General features: G+C 45.9%; 1 protein-coding gene and 2 pseudogenes across 1 annotated transcript; 1 reads left to right on the top strand and 2 right to left on the bottom strand.

Annotated features, from left to right (window-relative positions):
- Nucleotides 1–3,914: 3,914 nt before the first annotated feature.
- LOC136520072 (adagio-like protein 1) lies at nucleotides 3,915–12,027 on the bottom strand. Its single transcript, XM_066513471.1, has 2 exons — nucleotides 11,511–12,027; nucleotides 3,915–6,139 (listed from the first exon to the last, which is right to left on the bottom strand). Exons 1-2 carry the CDS (start codon nucleotides 11,792–11,794, stop codon nucleotides 4,531–4,533), a joined length of 1,893 nt encoding a protein of 630 aa, XP_066369568.1. The 5' UTR covers nucleotides 11,795–12,027; the 3' UTR covers nucleotides 3,915–4,530.
- Nucleotides 12,028–12,764: 737 nt separating this feature from the next.
- Nucleotides 12,765–16,079, top strand: LOC136520073 (uncharacterized protein At2g39910-like; annotated as a pseudogene).
- Nucleotides 16,080–16,211: 132 nt separating this feature from the next.
- On the bottom strand, nucleotides 16,212–18,295 carry LOC136520076 (acetylajmalan esterase-like; annotated as a pseudogene).
- Nucleotides 18,296–19,629: the final 1,334 nt, after the last annotated feature.

Genomic DNA, 19,629 nt, shown 5'->3' with positions numbered 1-19,629 from the left:
TATTCTATGATTTTTAATGCAAATATAAAATCGGATAGAGAAAAGTTACAAGAAACATACTTATTTAAGCCTTCTGCAATGTGTGCCCTGAGTGATGCTTAGAAAAGAGAGAGAAACCTTAGCAATTGCTCTTGCCACTGCAGCCTGTGGTGCTAACTTTCAGTGATGCTCGAGAAACCGAGAGCGAATCAACTACTTGCGTCGCTCCTAAACTGCTCCCACTCATCAGTAGAAAACGATTTTCATGGTACTGCTCTACAATTCTTACGAAAAGCTGACAGAAGTAGCTGTGTGTGGAGGCCATAGAGTGATGCCAGCTACTTGACATTACCGCACTTGAAGAGCAATTTCTGTTTTAGTGCCGGTTTAGTTTCTAAAATTTTGCAAAAAATTTCAAGATTTTCCGTCACATCGAATCTTTGGACGCATGCATGAAGCATTAAATATAAATAAAAAATAAAACTAATTACACAGTTTAGACGAAATTCACGAGACGAATCTTTTAAGCCTAATTAGACTATGATTGGACACTAATTGCCAAATAACAACGAAAGTACTACAATACCATTTCGCCAAAAATTTCGCCAACTAAACAAGGCCTTAGCTGTGGGAGCCGATGTTTTTCCTAGGTTAACCAAGGCCTTGTTTAGTTGGCGAATTTTTTGGCGAAATAGTACTGTAGCACTTTCGTTGTTATTTGATAATTAGTGTCCAATCATAGTCTAATTAGGCTTAAAAGATTCGTCTCGTGAATTTCGTCTAAACTGTGTAATTAGTTTTATTTTTTATTTATATTTAATGCTTCATGCATGCGTCTAAAGATTTAATGTGATAAAAAATCTTAAAAATTTTTGCAAAATTTTGAGAACTAAACACTACCCAATATGTGTCCATACCGTAAACGGTTAACCAATATGCAGGGGCAGGTCTAGGTCTAGGGCCATGGCCCTAGTCACTGCCTCCGTAAAGGTCCAACAAGACGAGCATTCACTACGGCTCTTCGAGTCTTGCCTAGTCGCCCGAGCATTCGAGTCTCACCCTCGTGTCGGCGCTCATAGTTGCAGAGATCGAACGAGGTAGAATGGAACGGTTAGGGGCAGGACGGTTCTATTTTGATGTTTACTTGGAAGAACGGAGCAGTTCTATAAGGTTGAAGTTGTATTTTGTGGGATAAAAGGTAGAGAGCTAGAATTGCATGGTTATTCAAATGTAGGGAGTATCTTTCTTTAAATAGTTTTGGAAGATCGTTGTGCAAGTAAAGATTAAAGTAAGAGTATATAACACATGGTATTCATGATTAATCAACTAATAAATATTTTTGGAGGGAGGGAGGGAGTACATTGCACTGTGGTGGATAAAAGGCGGTGAAAGGGATGTCAGGGACTGCTCCACGAACTTTGTTTCATAAACTCACTGTAGAGTAGCTCTATAAAAAAAACTGGAGTTTGTGAAACACCCTTTAGGTGCTCTCATAACTCTACCGTTTTTCCTTAAATAGAGTGCGTAGAGCTAAAATCATTTGGCTAAAAAAATACTGAACACCCCTAAGGCCCCGTTCAGTTCATGGAGAATGAGCTCCCGGAAGAATTCCGGTCGGAACCATTCATTAATTTATATAAGATTTTTATGTCCAGATTACTTGCTCTGGTAATATCGGCTAACCGAACGCAGCCTAAACGTGTACTCCATCTTTTTTTTTTTGGCGCGTATGAAACGTATCTCTTCCATCTTTATCGAGGATTCGCGACTGGCGTGCAGCGCAGCGGTCTTCACTAGCCTAGGAAGTAGGAGTGGCAGGGGTGTAGTGTAGAGGCTGTGGGCTGTGGCTGTCGGGTAGTCGCCCAAGCCAAAGGCCCCGTTAGCTCGTACGAAAATTAGCTGAAATTAACTAAAAAATATTATTCTGATTAAATTATTATGAGAAAAAACATTATTATAATTAAAAAAAGAAGTTGAACGAATCGAACATGGCTAATTATTATGAGAAAAAACATTATTATAATTAAAAAAAGAAGTTGAACGAATCGAACATGGCTAAGCCGAACAAAACTGCCAGATCGCAACCCCGGTTCCCGCTCTTCGGTGCATGCTGCCTGACTGCCTCTGCGCCCTTCGGTGCTCCCCGCCTCGGCCGTTGCCCGTTTGCCCGCACCGCTATGCCCGACTCGTCCAACGGGCCAAGACCATAGGCAAAACAGAGCATCCGGCCTACGCGCCTAGCCCTGGCTTGAGCACGCCAGCAGGCATCAGGCAAACCTCTTCAAGGTCCTCGTTCTTTGCATTATTCATTTTATTTGGCATTTGCTAGTGACATGGAGTAGTCCTCCTCCTGTCCAAAAAAAAACAATTCTACCAATCTAGTCCTTTATTATATTAAACTTGATCAATTATGTATATAAAAATATAAAATAGTTGTGATATAAGATAAATATCATTAGATTTGTCACTAGGTATATTTTTATAATATGTTTATTTGGTGTCAAAAGCACTATATTTGGTCAAACTTTGGATATCGAAACAAAAAAAATGCATCTAAAATTGCGTCTTTTTCAACAGAGGTTAGAGGGAGTAATTTATGCTCAAGCGTAAAAGAAGCTTGACAGAAAGTCATGATCCTATAAATATCTTACAATTTGAATTGGATAGAGTTTACTCCTGTATTACATTAAGTGAGGACATGCAAACACAACTTCCGTGATGAATGAAGCACGACTCCTTCATTAATATTTGTATCTCTAAATGTTTTTAACTATGAGAATACATGCCATGATTGATCTAATATGCCTAAATATTTGTATTTTTTTCTATGTTTTTGTCCAACGTAAAAATATTTAACTCCTCGAAATGTGAGATAAACACTTATTTTGGAACTGATGAAGTACCATACTAAATTTATACTCTGTTGTGGAATGAGATAATAACAGGATTCAGTCCGGTTTTTCGTACAAGTCTGTCTAGTTAAACGGGTTCATGTCTGTGTTACTTCCTCCATCCCATAAAAGGCTCGCTATATGATTTGTGTTGATCAAATTTTTTAAATTTGTAAAATATTAGCAACATTTATATCTCTAAATAAATTTATTATAAAAATATATTTAAAGATCTATCTAATCATACCAATTATATATCAAAAATATTAATATTATATATATATATATTTGATTAATAAGGTTAAAAATGCTTTACTTTTTGGAGAGTGAGAAGACGCTTTTTTTTATGGGACGGGGTGGTTGGTTGACTGATTCAGTCAAGTGGGAGATGGACGGAGATAAAATCGCGTAAAATGGTCTTCAGTTCCCCATGCAAATGGGTGCCAATGCAGACTGCACTACTGCAGCTGCTGCTGATGTATGTCGTGTCAAACAGGCGAGTGTATACTACAGTCGTGCACTAGCACTACTACTACTCTACGTACTCCATTGTTTTATGAGGACTGAGGACAGATGCGACGCGGAGCAGCCGAGCTGGTGTGGACTCGGCGCACGATGGTTGACGGGCTCTACACGTAACACGTCCGCGTCCAGCAGCTCTCCACCCAGCAATTGAAGTTAACGAGCTACAGCGATGATGTCAGTTGTCACTGAACATTAAAATGTCGACCACTAAAAAAAATCCAAAATTTTGCAACAAGTGATAAAACACCTAAAAGGCACATGAATTCTTTCTTAGGGTGTTGCACGCACGGTTACAAATTTGGGTGATGGTCAGGCTAGCACCCATTAGATTTGATCCAAGGTTTCAAACTTTGGACGTGAGGAAGGCAAAACGTTAACATGCAGAGTAGACGCCCCTTATGCTATCACTTGACTACAAATTTTATCTGGCAACCTGCAGCCTGACGAGGAACTGCAACCTCCTCTCGATACGTTTACCATCGAGTATGATCCTATCAAGTTTGTCCTGAAAACAATTAATTACACTTGAAGTTTGGCATTGTTGCATAAACATAACCACTGTCCTTAATCATGTCCATGATAATACAACATGTGAAATAAAAGACAAGTAAACCGATACTGAGCTAAGCTCACCAGACTGAAATTTCTACATATTACAAAGTTCTATACAAAAACATGGTTGATCGGTGATCACCATGCATCACGCCTTCTAAGCTGTGCGCCTGTGCCACAAGACAGCAGCCTCAAGTTTTCCATGTACCGTACATCAAAAGATTAAACTATATACAGGGTATAGTCTTTTGTTTTCCTAACATATTGCAAGTCAGAAACATCTGAGGATACATATAAAATTTGGTACTCATTCCACAATAGTAGCTTATGAATTGTAATTATCTGGTAAAAAAGGCCAAACAAACGGCAATAAAAATGAACATATCACTACCCTTTGTCTACATAGAGCGAGCAAACCAGTGGAAACCATATCATCTTCCAAGTAAATCCAAGTAACTGCCAGAAGATTCAGTATGCTCATCATTCATTTTTCTAGTTATGCTGGTGAAGACAAATCAAGCTTCAGGTTGCATGAGAAGCCGCACTAATTTGCGAGGAACTTTACTAGAAACCCTTCCGGAACTCAAACTGAGTTGCTTGCCAAAGAAAGCTCATGTATTTCTGTAAGCATCCACTCTTCTCCAGTTTGTCCACCAAGCACTATCGCTTTTGTTCCTCCAACAACACAGGTGCTGTGGCCCCAGGCGAACCGGGGAGGGCGCCCAGGAACATTCAGTATTCTCCAGGTCGGCTTTTCTTCAGTTGGATCCAACAGATAAAGCTGTGATGCTGAGTGAAGACCTGCCACTGAGCCACCAAATATCAAAATTCTTCCACCTGGCAGACTCACAGCAACATGATCCAGGCGAGGAGGTGGACCTGCACCAGCTGGATTTCCAGCGCCAGGCATTCCACTACCAGTGAGGCATCGCCAGCAAGGCTCTTCTTCACTTAAGTCCATTGTGTACACATCACTAGACCGGAGCCGCAGAGGGCCACTCTTAGCAAGACCACCAAACATCAGGATCTTCCTGCCACCATACACAGACATTGAGTGCCCCAGCCTAGAAGGCGGTTTCCAGGATGCAGGAACTTCTCTCCAAACTGGTCTATCCATGGTTACATCAAGAAGATATGTGTCACTGAGGAGTACACCTGAATCAGCACAGCCACCAGAAACTACCAACTTCGTTCCATCCAAAGTGCAGGAGCTGTGCCATGAACGTGGAACTGGGGGTGCAACTCCAGGTATCTCACGCCAGGTTGGTTGTTTTGCATCCAAATCCAACATGAATACATCATTAAGCAGACCCTGCCTTCCACATCCACCAAAAACAACCAACCAAGAGCCATTTAAGCATGACAGAGTATGGCCCCAGCGACCTGGAGGAGCTGCGCTCACATTGATATGCCTCCACTCTGGATTGCTAGCATTTAAATCCAATACAAACGTGTCATTCATCGGTTGCATGTTAACACCTTCCCCGCCAAAGAGAACAACACGGTTCCCCACAGCACAGGCACTGAAATTGCATCGAGATGGCTCCACTGCACCCCCAACTGTCAATTTCCTCCAGGCAACAGCTTCCAGGGTTGTCAGTTCTCTTGCCAGCCGACCCCAGCCCAGCCTTCTTGCGGCAGGCACTGTCTCAAGAGCTCGAGTAGTCTCACTACCCCAAGCATTCTGGCAAACCATTCTCCAGAGATCTTCATTTCTTGTCAAATGATACAAGCGCCTGCACACAGAGCTCACAGACGCTATATCTCTTGGTGACAACCTTGACAGTATACTTTGGCAAAGCACTTCATCTGTTAATTGGAAGAGGCTAGAATATTGCCGGCAGAAATTGCTGTGCTCTGTCCCCGTAGAAATGGGTCGAAATGAGTTATCTGGAGCAAACCGTGTTGACCTCACTGGTTCCTTTGTCATTGAACAGGGCAATGGTCCCAAATCAACATTAGCATCAGTGAAGAACTGAATGCCCATATAATGGGTTATGGTTTCATCATCTCCATATATAGGGGTCAGATGCAACCTGTTCATCAATGGAGTTCCATCCTTTCTGAAATTTAGTAAATCACCGCGGAATTCAATGCCATTGTCTATGCATCTTCGAATCTCTGATACCACTGCAGCATCAACTAGGGGGTGCCTCCTTCGAGCAAATGGTCCTCTGCACTGCAGGAATCGGCTGAAAGAGAGAAGAAATATCACAGTAAATAGAGCAATAAATAAATTGCATAGGTTATATTGTATTATTGTGGCATAATTTAGGAAAATAATGAAACAATCAGAGATGAGAGATGCATGCAGACAGGAGCTGCCAACCACAAAAATCCGAGTATGGTTGTCTTAGCCCATGACAATACCTAAATCCTTGCATGTTTTAACATGAACAATGGTGTTTGGCAGCCAAACACAACAAATGCGAGATAATATACTTAAATACACAGGGTAAGAATGTTGATATGGAGCCAAAACAAGGTAACCAACTAAGCTACACCACAGGACGCTAAACATCTACTTGCATAGGGTGAAACATATAAATCTGCAAACTAGACATAAAGTGGCATGTTCGGCTCACTCTAAATTCCTATTTGACGATACAACTGCATTATATCAGATGGATAAGTATTGTACCTATTTGGATACGAACGGAATTTTAAATATCTTAGATATCTTTGAACTATAATCCAACATAAAGAACACCAAAGTGCACTTGGATTACTAGTTACTGATATGAATCATGTATCTGCAAGTCTTACTCAAATACAAGGTTTTAAAAGAATTGATGTGCATTCATCAAGAAGCAAAAGCAAGTTTAGGACCCAATGTGCATTCACGGTATTTTCCAATCTTCACTTTTATCTACTACTTTTAGCAGAATTACAGATTCCCAGTTAATCATTTCCTTACACTACTCTATGTTCCCTGTTTCGAGTTACAGCTTGTTGGTGCAATTTTCGTCTAGGCTAATATCTTGGAAATCCCTCTAAATCACATGTACCTACCATAGAGCAGCTACCATAGTTTTCAGAGTACAGATGAAAATCGCATCAGACCTCTTGAGTATCGACCATTATCAAGTATTAACTGTTCAATCATCAATTACAAAATTATTCCAGCAAACTGGACAGGTAAAAGACTGACTAAACATAAAACCTCGACTAATCAGGTCAATCATTTTCTTTCCCTAGAAATCAATCTATTGATTCACATCTGAAGTGCTAACTTACAACAACAACAACAACAACAAAGCCTTTTAGTCCCAAGCAAGTTGGGGTAGATATTTCTCTCTCCAAACAATATTGAAGGACATGACCTCAAAAACATCAATACCATGCCAGTTAAAGCCAAGCAAATGATTTTCTTTGTAATCAGTAGTATGGTATCATGCCAAACAATCCTAGAATGAAATCATTATAATTGAGAAGTATCAAAGGTAACTCACATACTGGAAGATATATGATTAAGTAATTCTAATCTAGAATAAATCGACTTGATTCTAATCCAGAGTAAAAAGAATCAGAACGTGATTCTAATAAATTTTCAATTAGGCAAACCCTGCAGTCTGCACAATCAGATGCCTGATTCTAAGCAGCAGTAATCCTTGCACCAAAAAACAAAGACCTAAAAACAAAGAGATAATTCCTTATTTGACACCAGACAAATGATCCGTTCCTTTCTTGGCCCTCAAAAAATTTCCGTTCCCTATTTGACACCGAGTTCAACTTTCATTCCTTATACAACACTCCGTTGGATTTTCCATCCGTGAACCGTTAAATGGCATGTGAAAAGACGATTTTGCCCCTGTGGGCCCCACCACCCTTCTCCCTCCTGTCCGCGCCCGTATAAGCAGCACGCCGGCGGTGGAGAAGGCAGGCGCGTCGCGGCCCCCGCCGGCCGTCCCCGCCGCTGCGGCCGGAGCCCCCTCCCTCCTCCGACAAGCCGCGCCACCCTTGATTCACGGCTCTTCTCGTTGCCAGCGATTCATCATCGGTGAAAATATATCTTCATCCGTTCTTCGTCCGCTCCGTCGCCTCCCCTCCCGATCCAGCTTCGCCCCTTCCTTCCTCTTCCTCCCTCTCTCTCCTCTTCCTCCAGATCTAGCGGCGCAGCGGCCAGGACCCCGCCGGTGCTGGCAACCACGGGCCCGCGGCCGCTATCCCGCCTCCCCTCCCCCCGCCGTGCGCGCATCTCTCTCTCTCTCTCTCTCCCGACGTGGCCACCCACGCGGGAGGCGCGCCGGCGCAGGCATGGCCATTCTCGGGTGGCGCACTGGCACCGCAAGGGAAGGCCTCGACGCGGGCGACCTTCGGAACGGCAACCCTAGCACGGGCGGCCCGAGTGCGTCGGGCCCCTGTGCATGCAGCGCACTGCCGTGGGTGGCCCCCCAGAGCGGCAGCCCCTAGCACGGTCGCCTACGCCACCGCATGTATGGTCACCGGGAGGAGCCGGTACCCGGCTCGTACGCCTCCGCTGCTGGGGCCACTACTCCTCTCTCACTGCGTTGTGTGCGCTGCTCGCCGCCGTAGCCCCTTTGCCATGTGTGGTCGCCTCTTCCTCTTCCCCGCCTGCGGCTCCGGTCCGTGGCTGGCCCTGTCGGCGGCGCGTCACCTCTTCTTCTCCGTTGGTTGCGGCGGCGGCGCACGTCGGCGACCGGATCTGCCGGCAGCTGACCCTCTTCTCCTCCGAGGAGGAGGGTGGCGCGGCTCGTCGGAGGAGAGAGGGGGCTCCGGCTGTAGGATGGGGACGGCCGGCGGGGGCCGCGACGCGCCTGCCTTCTCCACCGCCAGCGTGCTGCTTATACGGGCGCGGACAGGAGGGAGAAGGGGAGGAGAGGAGGGAGAAGGGTGGTGGGGCCCACAGGGGCAAAATCGTCTTTTCACAGGGCATTTAACGGTTCACGGATGGAAAATCCTACGGAGTGTCGTATAAGGAATGAAAGTTGAACTCGGTGTCAAATAGGGAACGGAAATTTTTTGAGGGCCAAGAAAGGAACGGGTCATTTGTCTGGTGTCAAATAAGGAATTATCTCAAAAACAAAAGGATGCCAGTCCATTTTGCTGAAAGGAAGAGTATTCCAACAGCTAAACTGAGCACCTCCTAGTCTAAGCTCGCTTCTAATCCTCAAAATCACAACAATAGATGCTTAAAACCTATTAGCTAACAAAGAACCATCGACTCTACGTGGCAGAGATGAGTCCTTGGAACCAAATGAAAATATTGTGTAACGAATTGAAAGGAAAGCATATTATGGGATAAAATAGCAGCAGCCAGTTCACGCCGAACACCTCCTCGGCACGGTAACCCGTGGCCTCCTTGAAGCCGCGGTTGACGTAGATGATGGGCCAGTCGGGCTCAAGCGCATCAACGACGAGTTGACGACCACCCCGCACGTCCTAGATGCGCACAGCATGCCTTCAATGCAGAGATGGTTTGTTCACGCTTGGTTGGAATCTCAGGGAGTGAGTCGGACACTGACAAGTGGATGGGACAAGGGTACAGTGGCCGTCAACCGTAAGAATCCGGTCCGCTACACCATTGGGTGATGGCCATGAGGTTACATGGACTGGCTGAGATGCGATTAAGTTGGCCTGGTTGCTTGCTGCCAGTAGTATTCACTTGTGCATCGTACATACCAGCTGAGCTACTCGGATAGCTGTGGTTTGTTCGCGCAGCTTTTATACCTGCTAAATGAACAAAAACAGTAGAGGGGAAGCCCAAAGTAGCAAAAGGATGTCACTACTTTCCATTTCACTGAAAGTGCAAGTCTTGTTACAGAAAAACCAAACACCTGTCATTCTAACCGCAATTCCAATACTCAAATTGCCAAAACAGGAACCCATGACGAAACAGAAAAAAAGTTAATAGTACGCTTTCGCTGAGATGGATGCCACTTGCACTTAATAATAGCAAATTGATGCCACTTGCTATTTCACTGAAAGGAAGAACAATCCAGTCTAAGATCGCTCCTAGTACACAAACAGCGCTAGCGGGAAAGGCTTTTCTAGCAGCTAATATAACAGAAAAATCAAGCACCTATCATGCTAACTGCATTTCTAATACTTAAAATCGCCAAAACAGGAAACCGTCATAACAGAACAAAGAAAAAGTACAACTACGTTTTTGCTGAAATTGATGCCACTTGCGCCTAATAATAGCAAATGGATGCCACTTGCTATTTCACTGAAAGGGGGAGCATTATAACAGCTAAACAAAGAACCCTCCAGTCTACTCACTTCTAATACACAAACAGCGCTAGCGGGAAAGGCTTTTCTAGCAGCTAATGTAACAGAAAAAACAAACAACTACCATTCTAATTGCACAGGAACCCATGACGAAACAGAAAAAAGAAGAAGCAATACTATGGTTTTGCTGAAATGGATATCACTCCACCTAATAATAGCAAATGAAAGACACTATTTTGCTGAAAGGAAGAGCATTATAACAGCTAAATTAAGAACCTTCCAGTCTAAGCTCGCTTCTAATAGACAACCAGCGCTAGCAGGAAAGGTTTTCTAGCAGCTAATGAACACAAGCAGTAGAGAGGAATCCGAAAGTACCAAAATGAAGCCACTATTTCCAGTTCACTCTATGTGTGTGTTCTAGTAGCAAAGCCGAATAACTTCTAATAATATTTAAAATTATGAAAACAGAAACCCATGACAACAAACAGATAAGCAATACTACATATTAGCTCGATTCTATGTGGCAGCAATCCTTGCACCTAAAAGTAGCAAAAGGATGCCAGTATGCCACTTGCTATTTTGCTGAAAGGAAGAGTATTCCAACACCTAAACTGAGCACCTTCACTCTAAGATCACCTCTAATACTAAAGGAGGCTTGTAACGTAGCTAACAAAAGAAATAACAGTAAGCTCTGCTCTAAGTGGCACAGACCCATCCTTGAAGCCAAACCAAATTGTTGTGAAACAAATCGAGGAAAGCAAAAGAGATAAGGTAGCACCGACCAGTCCTGCTACACACCTATCATTGCAACCGCACTTTTATACTCAATCACCAACACAGAAACCATGATGAAACAAACAAAAGCATAATACTACGTCTTGGTTCCTTGCACCTAACAATAGCAAGAGGAGGCCAACCCTTGCACCTAACAATAGCAAGAAGATGGCACTTGTTATTTCACATAAAGGAAGCGTATTCTAACAGCTAAAATGAGCACCTCCCAGTCTAAGCTCTCTTACTCAAATTCATGACAACAATAGATGCTTACAACGTACAGCTAAGTAAAGAACTAACAGCAACAGTAAGTTTTGCTCGATTCTAAGTGGCACAGATCAATCCTTCCAACCAAATGAAACTGGTGTGTGACCAGTTGAAAGGGGAGACTACTCTAACAGCTAAAATGAGAGTCTAAGCTCGTTTCTAAGAAACAGAATCATGACCGCAGATGCTTACAAGCATATATAGCTAACAAAAGAACTAACAGTAGGTTCTGTATGATTCTAAGTGGCACAGAGCAATCCTTGCGACCAAATGAAACTGGTTGAGTGACGAATCGAAATGAAAGCATATACGGGATAAGGTAGCACCGACCAGTTCCTGCCGAGGACCTCCTCGGCGCGGTAGCCCGTGGCCTCCTCGAAGCCGCGGTTGACGTAGATGATGGGGCAGTCGGGCTCGAGCGCGTCGGTGACGACGAGCCCGCACGGCCCGGACGCGCGCAGCATGCCTTCAATCGCGAACGTGAACATCCCACCGGCGCCCCCGGCGTCGCCACCTCCCCCCTCGCCTCCCCGTTCCCCCTCCTCCTCCTGCTCCTGCTCCTCCTCGCCGGCGCCGACGCTGCCGGCGCCGTCGGACTCGCTGTCCCACTCCATGGCGGTGCCGCCGAGGACCGCGGAACCCTAGCTCCGAATCCGGGCTCCCCACCGCGACGCGGTCAGCCCATGGATGCCACGCCCGCGAGGCGTGGCGCGGGTGCCTAGGGTTTGGTTGGCCTGGCTCTGGATTGGGTTTTGGGCGGAGGCAGCCGCGAGCGGAATGGACGGAGGTCCTGGGTTCGGGCTTGGGTTGGAACTTGGAATTGGGAGGAAGCCTCGCTGTCTCGGCGGGGACGCAACGAGTGGACCGGACGACGGGACAAGGGCACAGTGCCCATCAACCGCCACGCCCCGTGCACTCGAAGCGTCCGGTCCGGGAGATCTGCACCGTTGGATCGTCACCGTAGGGTACGTCGACGGCTGCGATGGGATCAAGCTGGTCTGGTTGCTTGCTCATGCTGCCCGTAGTTTTCGCTCGTGCGTGCGTCTGTCTGCTGACGCTGCCCGTAGTATTCGCTCGAAGGCTCACTCACTGGTACTCATACTTATTTTTTCCCCCCAAACACTATTAAGGTAGATGCAAAAACTAACCACTGTTGCAGGCGAGACGAAGAATGGTAAGTGTGAATTTTTACAGTGAAGTGTGATGTCACCGATGCTTATTGTGTTTATTATGGGCGCCATGTTGCTTAAATGATTTTTTCCCCAAGATTCATGTTTTTTTCTGCTTTTATTTGTACTGTATTTGCCAGGCTTTTTCCGTTGATAGTTACACTCCTAATACCGTGTGAACCCTATCCTAAAATTGGTTAAAGCTGGGATAACTAGAAGAGGACTGGAACGATCTGGGAGGTGAGGTACAGCTGGGTTAGCCCTATGGCGTCCTGCCACCTGCCCTGCAATCCCCATCGTGCTTCCCATCAAAAAAAAAATCCCCATCGTGCTTTCCCTATGGGCCTGTCGCATACGACCTGGACTGGTCCCCCGGTCAGGCCTGTTCATGTGGAAAAGATCGTTGTATTTTGGCCCATCTGGCCCAATTAATAATTTTACAAAAAATGGCAGGTGGAGTTTTGCAAAAACGACCCTTCACTGACGCCGGCGGCAACCGGCGACGAGGCGCTACAACCCTCCAGTCCGCCATGCCTCACGCCGCCGTTGCGGCGGTCCCCCGCGCCGCTCTGCTCACTATCTCCGCGCCGCTCCGTGACTCGCTCGCCGCGGCGCCGTACGAGCCCCCCGCGGGCTCATCCGCCTCCGTCAAGTCCCTCCTCGCCGCCCTCCTCCCTTCGCCTTCCCCTCCCCCGCCCCAGGCCCAGGAGCCGGCGGGCAAGGAGGCCGGGGACCTCCTCCTCTTCTGCGCCGCCGTCCTCGCGGCCTCCCCGGAGTACCCCGCGCTGCACTGGGTCCCGGCGGGCCTCGCGGGCGCGGCCGCCGCCGCGGTGAAGGAGATGGCGGCGGCGGGAGGTTGGGGCAGCGTCGGGGAGATGGTGGTGGCCGTGGCGCCGGAGGTGGCGCCTCTTCTCAAGGCCGTGGTGAAGGACTCGTGCGTCGACGCTGACAGCGACGAAATTGGCGCTGTGAAGCCGCCCAAGGAGCACGCTGCGGTCGCCGCGCACCAGTTCCGGTGGCTGGTGTCTCAGGTTTGTGCTCCGTGATGGGTGCTTTGGCATTGTTCTTGCCAATGGTTTGGTTATAATAAGACTAGAAGTTCAAAAGAAGCTGATTGTTACATGTTGGGAGAATTTGGTACTCTTTGGATATAATCTTACTGGTATGAGAACATTTTAACTTGTAATACTAGCATAAGCAGCAGCAGAACTGTATCAGTAAGTGAAGCAGTAGTGATGTGGCTGCATAGAGATGTTTACTTCAGTTTCTATTTTTGTATTTCAGGTAAGTTACCCTAAGCTTGGGGATTTGTGTTGGTTAGTCATTCCATGTGCCCTTGACAACCTTGGATCATTGGTCACCAGAAGTTAAGGTACAGTGCTGTTTTGGTTTCTCTACTGGGGATAACAGTAGTATAGACTGTATGTTAGTGCCAACTTTGTCTCAGGTACCATTCATTTAAATTTTGTCGTCTAATTACATTTCAAGATTTGGCCCTGTTGATGGACATTGTTCCATATAATTGACAGGTACAGGGAATGGTTAGTTTTGTACACATAGCGAAGAATGTGAAAGTAACGGAATTAAGTTTGTACGAAGATGCCATACTTGACGCATGCTGTCAGAACATTCCTGCGGATGATGAGTTATGGTACCAGGTTATTGAGGTATCTGTGCTGTTGCTGACATACACACAGCGGAGCAATCCTCGGAGCCCTTGGTAAAGTTTCTCTCTAATTTAAATCCTTTTTTGAACTGTACTGTGGACATTCAGAATTTTATATGATAAATATGTATTTCTATGACTCAATTCAGTTTTTGAACTGTGCACTATGGTAGTATGGTATCCCTTAAATTTTGCACCAAAAAATTAGAGGAAGATGGCTCAGGGAAAAATGATTGCCTTTGTTTAAATGAGGCACAGATAGCTTGTGAAAAATAAATATTTGTGAATTGAATGGTTTGGACCAAAAAGTTGAACATATTTAAGGGATATATAGCATTTGTTGTAGTTATATTGGGAGATGCAGAATCATTGCTGAACAACCTATAGGTAAAACATTAGTGGTAACTGTGGATAACACAACCAATATTTAAGTGATTGAGCTGACTATTGGCTGATATTTTGCATTCTATATGAGTTCATGCTTGCATTGCAAAATCTTGCTCGGCTCTAGTATGAACATCCACAAAATATGTTTATATTTCTTGAACTCCCTCGTCTTTCTTTTATTCAACTTCATTTTTTAAACTGGTTCCAGGTATGATCGAATGCTTAGTGAGATGTTGGGCCACCTGGAACGGCAGCCACTAAATAAAGAGCGCCGTGTTGCGTGGCTGACCCTTATTGGGCCAGTTTTCGATGCTATGGGCCTCTTCGTATTGGCACATTTTCGCCGCCTTTTCTCACTCTTTTTCCAATGGATGCACACTGATGATTATAAAACAGTTCTTCTGGTAAGGAAAATGTTCGGATTCTTAATTAGCATTAAAAGAAAGTACTATAATACATCTCCACATTTTTGTTCCTATCAGATAATGTCACCAATTTATGGATATGGAATTTGTTAACCTAATTGATTATGGATTTTTTCTATGAATTTGATCCATGAATATTTTTTCAGACTTTAAAGCAAATCCATGCCATTATCAAGCTTACCTGGATCAGGAAGTCACCTTATACTTTAAGGTATTAGAAGATGTGATATATGTCTTCTTACTTATCAAATTCTGCTTGCTGTGCACCCTATATTATAGCATCAAATATTCCTGATCCAAAGTCAGAATAATGTGTTATTTTTTTGAAATTTGGAATAATGCGTTATGCCATTATTAACTAACGAGTGACTTCAAATCCATTTCTTTTGTGTATAGGCTGGTGGACGAGCTTGTTCTATTATATAAAGAATCAGCGACAAGGAGCAACCTGTGAAGTCATGCGAGATCATATACTGGAGATACTTGTACTGCTTCAGAAGTAAGCAACTCTCCTTTAGTAACAGTTCTTGTGCATGCATAGTGGCACAGTAAGAGCTACTTTAGTGACAATCAGACTTGCTCTATGAAAATCCATTTTGTTCAGAGTAGTTCATTAAAACAGAAACAGTGCACTCTGTCTTGCTGGCTGCTGGTTCTATTTCCTAGGAGTCACTAGCTTGCATAGTGATGATGTTTTTCACTTCATTTATCTATTTGGAAACAGTGTTTGGAAATTGATTTATGCTACCTTCTGATGTATCCAGCTCAGCAATTGGGATTATTACAATGGAACTTAACATAGAGGTTACATTATTTCATTTATGGGATGGGTTCTGATTATGTATTTATTCTCGCTATCTTCTCATCCTTTTGTGCTAAACATCCCTTTTTCTCCTGAGGGATGAGGGTGAGTGTACTGCGCACACATGGCGAAGTTTTTTTATTAATGAGGATGTAGCCTATGGCCTTTGGTATTGGTTGTACCGTATGAACTAGGAAAATGTTGCTGTATCCACTTCCATTTTTGCCCTGTATCTCTGTTTCTTGTGTAGTAATAAAAGGTTTATTGTTGCAGGTGCAAGGGACAACAATTTGAGGAAGCTTGGAAGAAGCATGAACTAGACCCAGACTTGACGATGCTGCTTTCCACTTTCAATGAGCTTTGTATAAAAAATAGTTCACCATGATGTTGAGTTTATAACTGTGTGTTATCAAATCAGTGTAAATATTTCACCATCGCCTATTCTGCCATTAAATATTTCACCGTTGCCTATTCTGCCATCCTCATCTGCTGAACGAAACCAGCCTTGATTCTTGTGACAAATCCCATCCCATTAAAAAATTCTACGTACCTGTAGGGGCAGCAGGACAAGGTATGAACAACTCATGCCTTGTTGACAGTTTCTTCCTCTGCATCCATTCTGGTACACACGTTTGTATTCTGTGTTCATCATGGATGCACTGCAGCTGACTGCACCAGCTACATGCTGGAAGCCTGCAACGTGTATTTCGCTCACAGCTTGAAGAGTACAGAGATCATAGCATATACCGATACAGCTGACTGACGCTCCCAGGTCCTAGTAGTACTACCAAGACAGCTAACTGAACCATTCGGAGCCTTATTTGTAGCCGGAGTTTCGAGTGTATTTCTACCTAAATTCTATATATGATGATGATGCGAATCTACGTCTGGCCGTATTTCTCCGGGAAGCTCAGTATCTGCGGCTGCAGGTACTTGCCGTGGTAGATGAGCCTGGACATGGCCCTGTACGCCGCCTGCGTCATGTGTATCCCGTCCCAGCTCAGGTACGTGGACGGCTCCGCGCACGCCGCCGCGCCGTCGAAGCCGCACATCCGCCGCCAGTCGAAGTTGTACTCGCCGCCGCCGGCGCCGCAGCAGGCCTTGCGCGTGCTCGCCGCGTCGAAACCTGATGAAGAGACAGAGACAGAGATGCGTACGTACGCGTCAAAATGCACTGCACGAATCGCGTTACGCATGCCGGCATGTGTGTGAGAGTGACCGTGCGTGCGTGCGTACCGAGCGTGGAGGCGTTGTGGAGGAGGGTGAGGAAGGAGTCGAAGTAGTCGGCGTAGGCGACGGCGGCGTCCGGGTACGACGCCTGCAGGTCGGCGACGCCGCGCCGGAGCCTCGAGTTGTGCTTGGCGGCGAAGTCGTTGAGCTCCCGGAGGCACCCCGCCGAGTCGTAGTCCGCGGGCTCCGACTTGGCGGCGTTCATGGCCAGGTACCCCGGCACGCAGCCGATGGGGAAGTTGCCAGGGACGATGACTCGGCTGGCGCCCATGTCCAGCACCTCCTTGGCGGCGTCGATGATGGTCTTCACGACCCCTGGGATGAGCTTCTCCACCTCGGCCACCGGCTTGTCCTGAAAGAAGGCGTAGTTGTAGTCGTTTCCGCCGATCTCCCCGACCAAAACCAGAGAAGTTTTAAGCCGTCTGCGTATCTCTGCATGCATGCAGTCACACAATGCAAGAATTTGAGCCTTGCAGTGATGCATCAATCCATGGAGGGAGCTGAGGACGGTTGATCGAGGAGGAATTAACGAAGTGTTTTGCTTGCCTTGATCGGTGCCGAAGGTGTACTTGAGGAAGTCCTTCAACCACCGGAGCTGCACCTTGAGGGAGTTGGAGGCGACCGGCACGGGGACGGTGAGGTTGTACTGGTCGGCCGGGTCCACGGCGGTGGCTCCGGCGACGGCGAAGTTGACGCCGTGGTCGAAGCTCTTGTTCTTGCCCAGGTACGGGTTTAGGAATGGGAGGCCCAGGTCCTGAGCTGCATCATCCATCCATATGCATTGCGCATATATAGACGTGGATCACGAAAGCAGATCGATCAGATCTTGAGATCAATGCATTGTGCTTATGCATGTCACGATCACGACTGTGTACTGAGCTTAGCAGCTTCTGTAAATAAGTGAAGTCATATACATACCCAGGAAGTCGATCATGAGGAGGCCGTCAGAGCACCGCCCGGTCGGGTACCCGAACGTGACGCCGTAGGGGAGGTGCTTGATGGTCTCGAACATGCCCGGAGGCGCCTCCTTGACGAGGTTCCCCGTGTCAGTGATGGAGTCGCCGAGGCTGTAGATGGCAGTGATGCCGTTGCCGCTGCCGGCCGTCGGCACCCTGCCCATGGCGGCAGCACAAGTGCAGAGCGGCGAGGGAGACCGCCAGGAGGAGAGCTGATGCAGAGGAAGCCATGGCCATGCACTCTACTAGGCCGTACGCACGCAGGAGGAAGTTAACAAACGCTAGCGGCCAGATGATTACTCGGAAAGAGATGGCGCTCGAGCTCGAGTGACGACTGACGAGGAGTTACATGGCGGCCACGAGGGCCTTCTTATAAAACAAGTTGGGTGGATGGGCGAGAAGAGGAGGCAGGAGATCCAGGATCGGCCACAGCATGTTCTAGAACGAAAGCATGGATGGGTGGATGGGATGGCGATTTCGCCGCCCAGAAGGCTCGGTCGGCCGCGCGTGTAGATGGAGATGGCTTTTCGTCGAGGTCCATGCTTTTGTCACCTTGTTAGCTAAAAGAACGCGCCATAAGATCGGATCGAGTCCGAGATTACGGGGGCTCTCTCCTTTTGACTGACAACGGTTAGTCGGTTAGTTCCTTTTCATCAGTCTTAACCGTAAGTGAATCAAGCAGAGGAGGAATAGGACATGCAGAAGCAACAACCACGCTGATTCCCTATGATCTACTAAACTGTCTATATATTTATTATTATAAATAAATAAAAAGAGAAAGGCATATACAGTTGATTGTTACATGATACTAGCAAAACGTGTGTTCGTACGTTGCAACAGGTTGTTATTCGCTTATAAGAAGTGACATCCACTCCTAATAAGAAGTCATTTGTCATAGGTCTTCGGTGCTCTAGCTCCGACTACTAATTCATTGTAGTTAGCACTGTATCATAGAGCCACTTTTTCTCTCTCTTCCCCATATCAATGTGAAGCTGGGAGCCTGGGACAAACTATGATTTTGCTGAAGGAGCCCTTCTAAAGAGAGTCTAAGTCATTATCTCCACTTGCATAGCTCTCTTGCCCCGACCCCACCAGGTGGTACGTTTGACGGCGACAACGCCCTTGAAACATGTAGAGACATATATTGCTCAGTTGTGCACCTTCGCCGTTGTAGTTAAGCATGGTTGGGTCTCCGCCAAATTTACCACAACGCCAAGATGTTAGCTGGCCTCTATGCCCACATGATGCCTCTCGGCTCGAAGACCTACACTGAAGTTGTCTTCTTGGTCACACTGAGGGAGCTGAGCTCGCCACGCTAGATGGGTGCGCTAGGATTTACATGTCTATCAAATCTGTCATGGAGGGCATTGTAGATGTTACACACGACTGCTTGACGATTCGTAACTAGACTGGTCTAGACATGGGATGTTCAGAGATTTATCTAATGATAACATATATTTTTTGGCATGTTCGCAAAAAAAAAAAACAGAAGGCCTTGTCTCATGTAAACGATAGTATCATCCGCTTATATACCAAGTCTAGAGATACTTCGTCCACTAAATGCAGGACTATTCCTATGATTGCCCAATTTCCTTAGCTGTTGCTATTAGTATAATATTGCTAACATATCCGCAAAAATATATTTAAAAGTGTTGGTGTAAGAAGACCACCCTTTCCGAAGCCATTTATAGTGGCCAATTATTATTATTCCCTTTAACTCCCACACATCCCTTTTGTCGCAAAAGTCCTCGATTCAACACCATATACGTGAAATTCCATTCATTTGCAAAGAATGGTGTAGAAGGATGATTTCA

This window comes from Miscanthus floridulus, chromosome 18, assembly GCF_019320115.1.
Source record: "Miscanthus floridulus cultivar M001 chromosome 18, ASM1932011v1, whole genome shotgun sequence".
Taxonomy (NCBI): Eukaryota; Viridiplantae; Streptophyta; class Magnoliopsida; order Poales; family Poaceae; genus Miscanthus; species Miscanthus floridulus.
Note: the sequence above shows the minus strand (reverse complement) of the source record. Positions and strands in the feature narration are given on the sequence as shown.

Excerpts from the sequence above, each read along its gene's own strand:
- LOC136520072 (XM_066513471.1), bottom strand. The coding sequence starts at position 11,794 with ATGGAGTGGGACAGCGAGTCCGACGGCGCCGGCAGCGTCGGCGCCGGC. Across the intron at positions 6,140-11,510 it reads GAGGTCCTCGGCAGGAACTG|CCGATTCCTGCAGTGCAGAG; the intron begins GTCGGTGCTACC and ends TCTCTCTTTCAG.